Source organism: Enhydra lutris, unplaced genomic scaffold, assembly GCF_002288905.1.
Source record: "Enhydra lutris kenyoni isolate GAN:26980312 unplaced genomic scaffold, ASM228890v2 scaffoldscaffold59, whole genome shotgun sequence".
In the NCBI taxonomy this organism is placed as follows: domain Eukaryota; kingdom Metazoa; phylum Chordata; class Mammalia; order Carnivora; family Mustelidae; genus Enhydra; species Enhydra lutris.
The window spans coordinates 10,557,494-10,571,863 of record NW_019154143.1 but is presented as its reverse complement, the minus strand read 5'-3'; the positions used below and the strand labels follow the sequence as shown (position 1 = coordinate 10,571,863).

Below are 14,370 nucleotides of genomic sequence, written 5' to 3'. Positions count from 1 at the left end.
CTGGCACCAGCTTGGCCATCAGTGCAGTAAATTTCGAACACACACCAATTCTAAATTACTCTGAAAATAATACCCTAAGAAGCGCGATTGTATAAGGAAGAACACAGGATAAGGGTCCAGGGTTTGGAGGTAAATTCCCAGGGCATCTACTCCCAGACCCTGTAATCTTAGGCAAATCCCCAATTTTCTGTTCATTAGAAGGTGGGGATGACACACAACTGTTCAGGCAACATCCCGGGGCTTTGAGGAGCTATAGCTGAGAGGCATAGAGGGAGGCCCCCTATAAATGCAAGGCTCCAGGTGAATTTATAGTACTATTAGCACTGTTTTATGCAATAGCCTGACTCCTCCCTCCCTCCCCACATAATGCACACACTTTGTCCTATTTTTTAAAACTTTATATTAGAACCTTTGTCAGAGGTCGAGAAATTTTAACAGCCAAGTATGTTTCTTTCAGAAAATAGAGAAATGCTGGTTCAAGGCTTCTCAAATTCTCTGTGGATCCCATCCCCCCCAGATATACAGACAATCAAGATTTGGACATCCCACTTTTAACCTGAGCATCAGGTTTTCACCACAGACTCTTACCTGCTTCCAGTTAGAAGAGGAAGCCCCTGTCTGCCTCTCCCCTCACTCCTTACCAATGCCAGGCAGGATCTCACACTCATCTTTAGAGAGCAAACCCTGACAGCCAACTCACCTGCTGACGAAGGTCAAGGCCAAGGCTGTGGCCAGATGAGGCATCAGCCGAAGTGTCTGTGTTTGGTGCTCAATGATCTTTACTTCTTCCTTGGCCTTAGGCCCAAACTGCCTCCGGCTAGAGAGAATTAAGCAGACACAATTTTTACCAAAATTTAATAGGTAACGTCATTTCCCAAGCCAAACGTGTCAAGTAGCCATTTGCCTTTCAAATCCTTCAGGATACAGAATGCCTGAGTCTCCTAAAATGTGGTTAAGATAATTAGATATCGAAAGTTTCTTAGGACAGTCCAACAAAAACCTTTTCAGCTCTTCTGGAAATTAATCTTCCCACCATGGAATGTTTCTTAAAGCAGGCTATCTATTTAATTCAGACACAGAGTAATTTTTACTCCTTAACATTTACATGGCATTTTACAGTTCCAAGTGCCCCGTGATCATTAATTATTCAGCTTTACTAAGTTTGTGACATAATTAATAGGATGGGAGGAACATCCGAGAACATATTTCAAAAGGACATTCTCAACAAGGAGGCAACACTGACCCTGGTGCTCCTGTCAGATTCACAGATGGGTCATTACTTTCGGCCCACCTCCATCCCCCCTGCAGCTCTGCAAGGAAAGGTGTTCACATCCTGCCTCAAATCCTGTGCTTTATGAACAGCGGTCACGTTTTGCTCTGAGGCAGTGGTATCGGGGCCAACGGGGGACCACCTCAGAGCGACAAATGAAGTGGCCTGAGATTATCCCCACAGGCAACACCCACAGACTAATCCTCTGAATCCCTCAGCAGTGGGCTGCAGAGAGCCGGGCCTGACCGAACTCACCTCCCCCCCAGCCCCGTGATGCTCTGGGCTTGGCAGCCTCCTGTCTTCGAATGTCTCTGACCTGCATGCCGATTTATGAAAGAACATTTCGCACGCACATGCCTGCACACACGAGCACAGGTGCACGCACACCCGGGCATACACACACAGGTGCACGCGGTGCTCTGTTACCAAAAAGGCCGAGCAGGCTTGTTCTTCAGGCAACAGTGAAGTGAGGATATCTATCTATCCGTCGCAAGGAGAGCAGGGAAACAGCAAGGAGAGAAGGGAAACAGCAATGTTTAAAAATGTCTATATTTGATAGACTTTCTTAAACACAAATTGATGCTTTAATATTGTCTTTATTTATTCTTAAAAGAAGGACACAATGATCTTTTTAGTACATACGGTGTCTAGAATTCATGGTCCCCGCTGCGTGTGTGGGAGGGGGTAAGGACATACATGGCCAGAGGGGCAACTAGGGGCAGCTGCTTTCCAGCTTTATGAGTGCAAGCTTGTTGTCTATGTGCACAGACTTCTCCAGACACGGTCTAACTGCCCCACCGTTGGCTGTCCAACATTCACCCCCCAGCTCTGCCCTCGGTCCAACCTAGCACACTCCAACATCAGTGGGGCATGGTGCCAGATGAGGCCTGACAGCCTATAGGGAAACCTCTTGGCTCTTACTGGAACAGTGCGAAGCCAGTAGGAAAATCACAGATCCAACAATGGCATATCATGACATCAGGTCATTGAAAAATTCCATTTGTCCCCACTCTCTCAATTTCCTTTCTCAGATGCTATGATTAGACTAGCTTTTTCTATGGATGCTGTAGCTAAAATTTTCTGTACTGAAGGCATTCGTTGCCACACGAGACTCACTCCCCTGAGGGACATCTGGGCACCTGCTCTGTGGTGACACCACTTTAGGTGCCGGGTGTCCACCAGGGTCAAGGAGGTGGAGGCCCAGCTGTTGAGCTCAGAGCCCTGGACTCAGAGAGAATGAGACCAGGTGACGTGGTCAGGAGAGACTTGCGTGTACCCCCCAGCCCACTCTGTCAATCACCAGTATTTTCTACGGTGTTGCTAGAGGGAACTTCAACCACACGGCACTGGGAAAAGATGCCCCTGATCACAACACTTTTTAGCTTTTGTTTTGTTATAAAATCATTACAGTAGCAACACCACTTTAGATAGCGTCCCATCAGATCTTCTGTTTTGGTGTGAAGTATCTGTCTTGGCCCCACACACAGTGTGAACGAATGAATGAATGGATTTTGCCAATGAGGAAATGCAGATGAAGTGCCACCAAGACATCCACTCAAGACTTCAGGGAAGGTCTTCGGAAGCCAGATCTGACCCCGACCCAGTGTGCCTCAGTTTCCCAATGCAGCCACACCTTAAAACTGTCCCATTTCCTCTTTGACTCTCACAGTTCAATTAGGATGACAGATGCAGAGTAGAAAGAGGCTCCCAGGATCCCATGTGGCAGGGCTCAGGCCTTTTGTTGTGCTGTTAGGGAGGAAAGAGTTTCACTAGTGAGCCACCATAGACTTCTCAGGTAATTTCACTTAACTCAGGAGGTTACACAAGACTCTGAATTTCCAGCTTTTCTTGAAAACTAGGAAGATCTGGCAATTCTGGACCCCATCTCCATGATTTGATCCACTGGAGCTCAGAGGCTGTTGCCCCCTCCGTCTGGGGCATGGCTGTTCCCCAGGGTCCCAAGAGCCCTTTCTGTTTGCTGACATTACCTGCAGGCCTGGAAGGCAGTGTGTCTTCAACTCCTCCCACAGGGGATTTCTTTTTTTCATCCACAATCAATTTACATCAGCATCCTAACCTGTTAATTAAGTTCTGGGTTTATGATATATGGCCAGATGTTGGCATTCTCTACGAATCTATGAATTCATTAACAGAACTAGAGAGTGAAACAGAACAGCTCTGGCCAGCTCAGACAGCATGAAATCCAAATGCTTCAGCTTGGCATTCAAGAGCCTAGTTTGGCCTTACTTGAGTGTCCCAACTGTTTTTCCTGCTAAGCCCCTTCAGAAGCTTCCTGTCCTGGGCCTCTGTCCAGGCAAGGCACTCATCCAACCTCACTTGGCTGCCACACATCCTATTTTTGGTGGCTTAGCCAATTGCCCTCTACTCCCATTGATACTTTTCTCACATTTGTGACATGCCCCTTCAAAAACCAAACCAAACCAATCAAAGCAGGAAGCTACTTCTCAGAACGCCCTGAGCATTTCACCTGTGATGCCTCCCAGGTGGGAACACTTCTACCTTTCATGCTGGCATCATGTGCAACCTGTACTGACCACATGTTTTGATGCACTGACTTCTGAAGCCTTCTTTACTGACCCTTGAGGGACTGGCCCTCCCAGGGCTGGCCAGTGCCTGCAGAGAGCAAGGGACCACTCTGCCTGTCCATCTTTCCCATGCAAATTCACCAATCCAGAGCCCACAACCCCAACCATCTCCTTTACTCTTACTCTGAGCCACTAACCCTCAGACTCTAAAGCGACTCTTTTACTCTGGGCCACTAACCCCCAGGGCCAGGTACCAGACAACAAAAGACAGCCCCAGAACCTTCTGAAATTATTCAAACCAGCCAATCCTAAAACTGCTTAGCTTCCTTGCCCTTCCTTCTCCATCCTTTCTCACAGAAACCACAATAAAGGCTCTTGTTCATGTTTCCCCCTTGTTCCCTGCCTCTCAACCATCCCCGGTGCCTCCCCATATGGCCTTGCATGGCATGGCATACCCCCTCCTCTTGGGAACTGTAACAAGCTATCTTTTTAATGGCAGTCATCCCCTGATCTGTTGGCCTCACCATACCTGAACAATATTAAAACCTATGGGGCCAGCCTTTTCTGTCTTGATGTGCCCCAGCGTGGCCAGGTGTGAGTACTCAGGAAAGAGAAGGCAAGATGACAGAGGGAATGTCCCACCATCTCCTAGGAGTTCCAATCCAACTCCTCCACCCATCCACCCTTCCATGTCTCCTTGGAATGTTCATTTGTGACGAGATGTCCCAATAAAAGGCCAATGGTCAGACACTGGAGTGCTGAGTAGAAGCCAGCAGGGAGTTAGGATGGGGATGAAAGATGCAAAAAAGATGAGGAATCCACCCTGCCCTTGTGCCCCACAGCCCACCCCACCACTGGTTTGTTTAGCTTTGCTGTTTGTTTCAGTTTTTGTTTTTTTTCCAGGGACCAGACAAAATGAGTGGGCAGAAGGCATACAGCACCACCCACTTTCCCTCCCCCTCTCTGGCCCAAGACAGTGACAATCCCCAAAGCGTTGAGCTGAGGGTTCCCTCTGGCTTCTCACCCATCAGATGTGTTCTTTGGCTTCCTTAGGACAAAAGTGATACTGAAGTCTAGTGACCCTTCTCCTACCCAGAGATGTAGCCAGAGGTCATCCCTGTGACTACCACTATTAGCCTCCAAACTGGCAGCTTAGCTCCAACGGAGGCAGCAGAGGGAGAGGACCTCAAGTCCCTGTGCTCTGAGAGGGTGTGGCCAGTGCAGGCACCCTGCCCTGCTGCTGTGTGGTCACCCTCCTGTTTACACTCTTGGGCGCAGCAATGGCACTGTGGGTCAGGATGGTCCCGGCCCGACTTCTGGTTGCCAGCATCCTGGCAGGGTGCCCTGAACGCAGCTCACAGGGCTGTAATCCCTGCAGCTGGCCAGCAATTACTGCTGGCCAGACCTTTTTACTGCTCCAGTTTATGATCTATATGGGCACAAGTTTCTTCCTGTCCTTTTCCGCTGCTAGGTTACTATTTTTCTTTAAAAACATATGTAAAGGCTATATTTTTCTCTATAATCATCATTTTTATTTCAGTGCCGAAAAAACCTCAAGACACTGAGATCAAATTTTTGATGCTCTTTAAAAACAAAAAGGGATGCTTGTGCATACAGCAATATCCATGCGAAAAGAAAGCCACGGCTCTGAGAATGCTGTGAATGATGCCATTTAAAATTATAGATTTGAAAAGCTATTTCTGGATTCCAGCAACTCATAAGGCATAGAGGAAACATCTATTTTGGGTTGTTTTATTTCATTCCCACTTAATTTTGAACACGGCTGCTTAAAGCAACATTCATGGAAAGTGACATGCTATTAATCACCAATGCAGCTACTGCGCGCGCAGCCTCTGGGGGAGGCCGCGCTGCCTGCCTTCCCATCTCCCTCTGGTCTCTTCTCCCAAAGGAGGCCAGTGACCTACTAAAAAGATAATTGCTTTGCATATTTCCTGCTCTGCAACATCATTGCATCAGTCTACTCTGAATGACATCCAGTCAAATTGGAAGAAGGAGAGGAGCTTTGTGGCTGGGCCTCGTCCTTGACCCTGAGACTTCTTGGTGCAAACTGGTTCACAGGCATCCCTGCTGCCAGTGGGAGGAAGGACAAAACCTTCCTCCTTCACTGTCAAAGTGCTGACCTCCGCAGACAAAAGCTGAGCAAATTTTTGGGGGGCCCAGGCCACACTCCCTGTGGCCATCTTTCCTCATTAATCTCAGCCATGAACAGGCTTCCAGGGAGCCTGTGAATGCCCCCACGGATGGACCACTGCACCCCATTCCCACTGGCCCCCAACAGATGCCCTCCAACCACTCAGAGAGCCCACAGGCCAACTATCCCTGTTTCTCCCCTTCTCCAAGACGCTCCTGGACAGAGAAACTCATAGGGAAACTATGTTACAAAGCAGGATACTTTAATGCCACAGGTCGGACCCAGAAGATTTGGTTCTGCCGTCCAGCCAAGATGTAAAAACCTGGTTTCTTATTATCAAGTAATGTCAACAGACATCCTAACCCCAAGCCTCCCTGCACTCAATCCCAACCAACCCCACCCTGGGGTCAAGCTTGGAATCATAGAAGGGGCCTGGCTACACACAACTTGCCTTTTTTTTTTTTTTTTTTTTTTTTTTGTTATTTGACAGAGAGAGAGAGAGAGAGAGAGAGAGAGTGGGAGGGGGAACACAAGCACAGGGAGTGGAAGAGGGAGAAGCAGGTCTCCTGCTGGGCAGGGAGCCCGATGCAGAGCTCAAACCCAGGACCCCGGGATCATGACCCGAGCCAAAGGCAGACGCCCAACAACTGAGCCACCCAGGCGCCCCTCCATTTTTTTTTCTTAACTGAGCATTTAATTTGTCCTTGGGTTCTGACAAAGCAATCCTGCATTAAAAGATCTGGCTCTTTCCCCATTGGGGATTTTCGTGGCAGGTGTTGTTGTTGTTGTTCTTCCTATGTTTTACAGCTGGATTTTATTTATTTTTTTGAATTTAATTTTATCTTTCAGTGTCCTAAGATTCATTGTTTCTGTACCACACCCAGTGCTCCCTGCAATATGTGCTCTCCTTAATACCTACCACCAGGATTTTCATGGTTCTGATAAGGGTATCGTGGTAACTTTCAATCCCCTGAGGACATAAGATATTGAGAATCTCCTCATACGTGTCTTTCCCATCTGTTTGTGCCCTCTGGTGAAGTTTCTGTTCATACAGACTGCCCATTTTTGTTCTTTAGGTTTTAAGTTTTGAGAGCTCTGTGTATATGTTGGATACAAGTCCTCCATCAGATATGTGTCTTACAAATATTTTCAACCAGTCTGTGGCTTCCCCCTTTTTTTTTTTTCTCATAACAATGTCTTTTGTACAACAAGAGGATTTAATTTTAAACAATTCTAACATCTTTTTTTCTTTCATGGGTGGTGTTCTTTGTGTCTAAAAACACATCGCCAAACTCTAAGTCAGATATTATTTTCTCATTTTTTTTCATTTGGAAATGTTAGACTTTTACATTTTACACCTAAGTCTGTCATCCATTTAGGATCAATTCTTGCGAAATGTGTAAATTCTATGTGTGGGTCTTTTTCTTTCTCTTCGCCTGTAATGTTCTGCTGTTCCAGCCTTGTGAATAGCGAAGGTTATCCTTTCTTCATTGAACTGCCTCTGTGACTGCATCGAAAATCAGTTCAATATAATTGCAGAGGCCCATTACTGGGTTCTCTCCTATGTTCCATGGATCTGTTACCCATTCTTCCATTGGTATAGGGTTTTCTTGCTTACCATTGCTTTAGAATAAGCTTTGAGATCAGATGGCATAAGTCATGTGAGCCCCAACTATTTTTATGTTTCTTCAGTTTCGTGTTGACTATTTTCAGTTTATTGTCTTTCCATATAAACTTTAGAATAAACTTGTTGATATATTAAAAAAAAAAAAAGATCAGGCTCTTTTTTTTTCTTTTCTCAAAGGTTAACAAAATCAAAACCCCCAAGAATATAAAGCCCTCCAAATAGGAAACCTGTGGGTCTAAAGTCATGGCCAGTACCAGGCAGGAACTAACATTCTGCTACCCGGACTGCAAAGACTGTCCACCCTATAAACGAGCACTGGAAGAGTAGTGCCAAATGGACCAGGCCGCAGAACCATAAGGGATTAGAACCAGGCCATTCCTCCCAACAGTGGATGGCTGATCCCCAGTGGAGACACCAGAAACCCTTCAGATAAGGGACAATACAAGGTAGAATAAACCTGCAGTGTTGTCTCCATATTTCCATTGAGTGGGCCACTTCCGGCCAACATTATAATCCAGGATAATAACCATTATACCCTGACCATGAAGGTCCAGTAGAGCGCCAGGTCTGGATCACTTTGAATCTGAAGATTGGCCAATTCCAGGTTCTTCTGTGAGGGTTCACTGACACAAAAACAAGAATGGATCTGACCCAACATACAAAAGTTCAAACTCCTTCACAATAAATACCAATGAACGTGGCTACCTCTCACTGAACTTGTTCTTATCCTCTTCTTGTGCCTTATGCTTGTCATCTGGGGACCAGCTCAACACCACATCAACCCAGGCATCACAGGGGAGAGGGCAGGAGATAGGGGTTAAAACCCAGGCTTTGGAGCAGACAAACCTGGTTTGCCTATAGATTCTGACGCCTGCTATGTTAACCTGAACAAGTTACACAAACATGTTGAGCCCATAAAATGAGGCTGACAATGGTGCTAAGGACTAAGTGAGATATTGCCCATATGTGTTTCGTACCATGCCTGACACATAGTAAGTCTTCAAGGCATAGCAGGTGTCATCATCACAGTCACTACCATCACCCCAAGTCCCTAAAATTAATTTCTCTTCCACTCATCCTTGTTTTAGAAAAATCATTTTAATATTCCCCCCCAAAATCACTCTGTGTCCTTTAACCCAAAAAAAGCACCAATGTATTCTGCATCTGTTGTAAGAGAAAAGTCTCTTCCACCCAACCTTAAAGATAATGAAATTGCTGAGAGAAGAGAAAATAAGCTGTTTACTGATGTGTGTTTCTGTGTGTATTTGTGTGTCTGTGCGTTGGAAAGCATATGAAGCTTTCTAAAAGCACCTGCCAATTTTATGTACCCAAGAACACCAGCCAATTTTCTTCTTCCCGAATTCCAAGGAAGGAAAACAAGGTGGACAAAATAAAACCAGAGAAGTTGGGGTGGGCAGGACCTTCCAGCACATCAGGTTGCCATAGAAGCAGCAGGTTCTTTCCAGAGTCAATCAACCTACCCTAGAGAGGAATGTGAATATTATTCAGATGGTTCTCACACAAGGGAAATTAATTTACTTTTCAGAATAACAGCCTCAGTAATATCTATGAGTGACATGGTGGTTAACGTTAGTCGTCAGAACTGTGATTCCCTGAGATTGTCCTTAAAAAAAAAAAAAAATCCTATCCTAATGAATGCAAAACAAAATTACAATGGTGGTAGATGTGGAGCCATAAATTATAGCTGAGACTGCCTGGGGTGGGCTAATAATTTCACTGTTGAATTATTTTCATATTTTAAAAAATTAGACATAGAGAGTCTTCCATCATCAGAACCACTGCTGAGATATTCTGGAAGCCTCCAGCACCTCCGCTAGTAGAGTGAGGAAGCAAGAGCGTCAGCCACTTTGGGAACAAGCCCTCCTCTCCATTGCGCAGCAGGTGTAGGGTAGATGTGCGTCCTGCCTACTCCGACAGCCATCCGGAGCCTGCTGTCATCCTGGAGGCAGCAAACTAGACCACCATGTATGTGCAGTGAAAGAAAGGAGACAAACACTGAGCTAAGGATTCTTGTGTCAATATTCTGAGGGATATTGTTCTATAGTTTCCTTTTATTATATCGTCTTAATTTGGTTTTGGGATCAGGATGTGACTGGTTTCAAGAATGAATTGGAAAGTGTTTCTTCCTCTTCCATTTTCTAGAAGAGTTGTCTAGAATTATTGTTCATTCTTCTTTAAATGTTTGGTAGAATTCAATAAAATTGTCTGGCCTGGAGATTTTTTTAGGAGTTTTAAAATGACTAATTCAATTTCCTTGATAATTATAGGATTATTCAAATTGTCTTACATATTAGGTAAAAATGTAACATTTTTTTGAAACATTGATCCCTTTTATCAAAGTTTTCAGATTTATGTTTACAAAGCTATTCCTAGTATTCCCTTATTACCCTTTTGATGTTTTCAGTGTCTAAAGTAATATCTGATTTCATTCCTAATATTAGTAATTTGTGCTTTCTCTCTCTTTTTTTTTTGCTTTGACAGTCTTGCTAGAAGTTTGTCAATTTTATTGACCTTTTCAAAAAACCAGCTCTTTGCTTCATTGATATTCTCTATTTTTCCATCTTCAATTTCACTGATTTCTACTCTTAACTTTATTATTTCATTCCTTCATCTTCCTTTCAGTTTATTTTATTCTTCCTAGGTTAAAAGGAGTGCTTACATATTAATTTGAGATGGAGCTTAGATATTGATTTGAGACTTTTCCTCTTTTCTTATGTATGCATTTAGCACTACAACTTTCCCTCCCAGAACTGCTTTAGCTGTGTCACACAAATTTTGATATATTGTATTTTCATTTCTATCTGGTTCAGTGTATTTTTCAAAATTGTGCTTCAGAGTTCCTCTTTTCACTATAGTTACTTAGAAGTGTGCTGTTTAGTTTGCAAGTTTTAGAGCTCTTTCCTGTTATCTTTCTGTTACAGATTTCTATTTTGAATGTACTGTCGTCAGAAAACACACTCTGTATGACTTCAATGTTTAAAAGTTTGTTGCAGTTTCTTTCATGGTACATCTTATATGATATATCTTGGTAATGTTAGGCACTTGAAAAGAATATGTACTCTACTTTTGTTTGGTGAAGTGTTTTGTAAATATCAATGTTTTCTATATCTTTGCTGATGTTCTGTCTAGTTGTCAGATGAATGTTGAAAGAAGGATGTTGAAATCTCCCACTATAATTGTGGATTGGTCTATTTCTCCTTCCAGTTCTATCAGTTTTCACTTCTTGTATTTTTCAGCCTGTTGTGCTTTACATGCACATTTAGGATTGCTATATCTTATTGATAAATTGACTCTTTTTATCATTATTAAATGTCCTTCCTTGTTTTTGACATTATTAAATGTCCTTTCTTGTCTTTATAATTTTCTTTGATCTGAAGTCCACTTTTATGAAATTAATAGAGCCACTCTTGCTTTTCTTTGGTTTATCTTTGCATAATGTATCTTTTTTCATTCTTTCACATTCAATTTGCACATATTACTATATTTGAAGTGAGTTTCTTACAGATGACATAGAGTTTGGTCATGTTTTTAAGTCTACTTTGCCAAGTTCTGTTTTTTAACTAAATTATTTAGACCATTTACATTTAATGTAATTATTAATATGTTAGAACTTAAGTCTGACTTTTTGTAGTTTTGTTCCCTCTGTTTTTCATTTCTCTGTTTTATTTTTCTTACTTTTCTTTAGATTACTTAAACATTTTAAAAAATTCATCCTTGAGTTATCGGTACAGTTTTCTTTTCTCCAGATTAGGTAATTTCCATTGCTTTATCTTCCAGTTCACCAATTCTTTGCCCCTTGCATTCTGCTGTTAAGACCATAGACTGAGTTTTTTACTTAGGTTATTATATTTTTCCATTCCAAAATTCCTACTTGGTTCTTCTTTATATCATCTATTTCTTTACTTAGACTCTTCATTTCTTTGTCAAGACTTTTTTTCTCTTTCCATGTTTTAAGTGTGCTTGTAATTGCTGTTTGAAGCATTTTTATGATTGCTACTTCAAGATGTTTTTCAGATTATTCTAACACCTTTGTCATCTCAGCATTGTTATCTATCTATAACCTTTTGTCATTCAGTTTGAGATCTTCATGATTCTTGGTATGACAAGTAATTTTTTAAGGAAACAGGTACATTACATTTTCATATTATATTGCCAGACTCCAGGTCTTATTTAAACCTCTGAATTTCTCTGGCCCTACTGTGGCAGGGAAGAGTCATTACTTACAGGTGGACGTAGAAGTCCAGATTCCCCACATGGCATCCAAGGACACCGAAGTAAAGAAGTGAGCTCTTCTTTTTGTGTAGGGAGTGGGAGTTCTAGCTTCCCATGTAGTCCACTGACATGGCAGTGGGTGAGGTATCATTATTGAGTCGTAGTGAAAGTTCTAACTCTCCACTCAGCCTCCTCTAACATCACCACAGCAAGAGGTAGAAAGATGGATAAAGGTAGATGTCTAGGCTCTCCACATGGTCTCTACTGACAACACAGGATTGGGACCTGTTTCCTTCCTATGAAATTCCCAGCTCCCTGCTTGGCCTTCTTTGATACCACCATGGTGGCAGAGATGGTGAAACTCTAGGTCCCTCACTTAGCCCTTTTGGCATGTGTGGGGTGGGACCACAGTTCTTTCAGTGGTGTTTGACTGAAGTAGAACAGTAACATCTGAAAGTTTTATCTTGTTAAATGTCCTTTTCCAGTCCTTTGGCTAAAGAAAGCAGACTTAGTTGGGCCTTTTTCTTTTGTTTGTTCTCATTGGTGTTACTGGGTTTTCAGCTTTATCAGTATGAAGTCTGGGATATATGAGGCAAAAAAGAACAAGGGAACACCCCACTTTGTCGTTCCTCAGGTCTCAAGGTCTTAATTGATTTGCTTTCTTGTCTCCACCTCTCAAGGTCTTTGTATGTTCGTTTCTTATGTAATGTCCAGGCTTTTCAGTCCTTAGTGGGAAGATTAGAGAAAAGTACATCTACTCTATCTACCAAGAAATGTAAAGTCCTATTTTAAGTTTCTAAACATGACTATTTAGATTTGAATTTCACTAAGTTTATCTGTTAGAAGTATAATAATTGACTGATAACATTAGATTTATTTAGCTTCCATATACATAAAAAAGACAGAGAAAGATCATGCATAGATGTTAATATAAATATAAATGTCATATTTCCTCTAATAAAAAATCTCTTTTAAAGATGTATTGTTAATTTAAGAATTATCTATAAATAAAGAAATAGTATACGGTTAATGTGTGCCAAATTACAGATACATTAATGTCAGAAAAAAATAAAATGAGCAGGTATGTGTGTTACAATCAAGGGATATCTCCAATGCATATTAATATGTTTGATTAGTAATATATATGGAGTGCTTTATATCCTGATTTTCTGCTTTCCTAATATTTCACTGTATGCAACTTCTCATGTTATAAAATATCCTTGAAGTCACAATATTAATGATTATTACCTTAGGGCAAGTTTCTAAAAAAATTAGTACTGGACTGAAAAATGTGAACCTTTTTTTAAAGCTCCTGTCACATATCACCAACTCATTTTCCAGAAGGGCTGAACCAATTTTTATTCCTTCTCCCAGTGTATAAGCTTGTCCATCTTATACATTTCTTCCAGGTCTGGGTATTGTCCTCTCAAAGTCTTTGCTAATTTAATGAAGTAAAAAAATTATCTCATTTTAATGTGGCTCTTTGATTACTAATGATTTAATTAGTTTATTTACATATTTATTTACTGGCTATAGTTAGGTCTTCTTCAAATAGTTATAAATCATGTACCCATTTATATAGTTTGATATTAATATTTTTCTTATTTATTTATAGAGGCTCTTTATATATTAAGGAAATTAAGCCACTGTCAGTCATATTTGTTTGGCTATTTTTCTACTATGTCATGTTCTTAACTTTGCTTTTTTTTTTTGACAATATATAAATTCTAATCAGATATGTAAAGTCTTTTTGTATGCATATTTATATAAATCACATAAGTATGATAGCAACAATGTCCACAATAGCCAAACTATAAATAGCGTAACAGTATTCATTGTTTTTGCACCACACCCAGTGCTCTATGCAATCCGTGCCCTCTCCAATACCCACCACCTGGTTCCCCCAACCTCCCACCCCCCGCCCCTTCAAAACCCTCAGATTGTTTTTCAGAGTCCATAGTCTCTCATGGTTCACCTCCCCTTCCAATTTCCCTCAACTCCCTTCTCCTCTCCATCTCCCCTTGTCCTCCATGCTATTTGTTATGCTCCACAAATAACTGAAACCATATGATAATTGATTCTCTCTGCTTGACTTATTTCACTCAGCATAATCTCTTCCAGTCCTGTCCATGTTGCTACAAAAGTTGGGTATTCATCCTTTCTGATGGAGACATAATACTCCATAGTGTATATGGACCACATCTTCCTTATCCATTCGTCCGTTGAAGGGCATCTTGGTTCTTTCCACAGTTTGGCGACCGTGGCCATTGCTGTTATAAACATTGGGGTACAGATGACCCTTCTTTTCACTACATCTGTATCTTTGGGGTAAATATCCAGTAGTATACAAATGGCTATCAGACAAATGAAAAAAATGTTCACCAACTTTGCTTTTTTTTTTAAAGATTTTATTTATTTATTTGATAGAGAGAGAGACAGAGAGACAGCGAGAGAGGGAACACAAGCAGAAGGAGTGGAAGAAGGGGAAGCAGACTTCCCGCTGAGCAGGGAGCTCAACGCAGGCCTCAATCCCAGGACCCTG

At 42.0% G+C, this 14,370-nt stretch overlaps 1 protein-coding gene across 1 annotated transcript in view; it reads right to left on the bottom strand.

Moving 5' to 3' along the window:
- LOC111158452 (acyl-CoA oxidase like) overlaps positions 1-14,370 on the bottom strand; it is a 328,739-nt gene that overhangs the window by 176,716 nt on the left and 137,653 nt on the right. Inside the window, exon 11 of the mRNA XM_022520472.1 lies at positions 701-817. Coding sequence (XP_022376180.1) covers positions 701-817 — 117 coding nt within the window. The remainder of the gene's footprint in view (positions 1-700; positions 818-14,370) is intronic.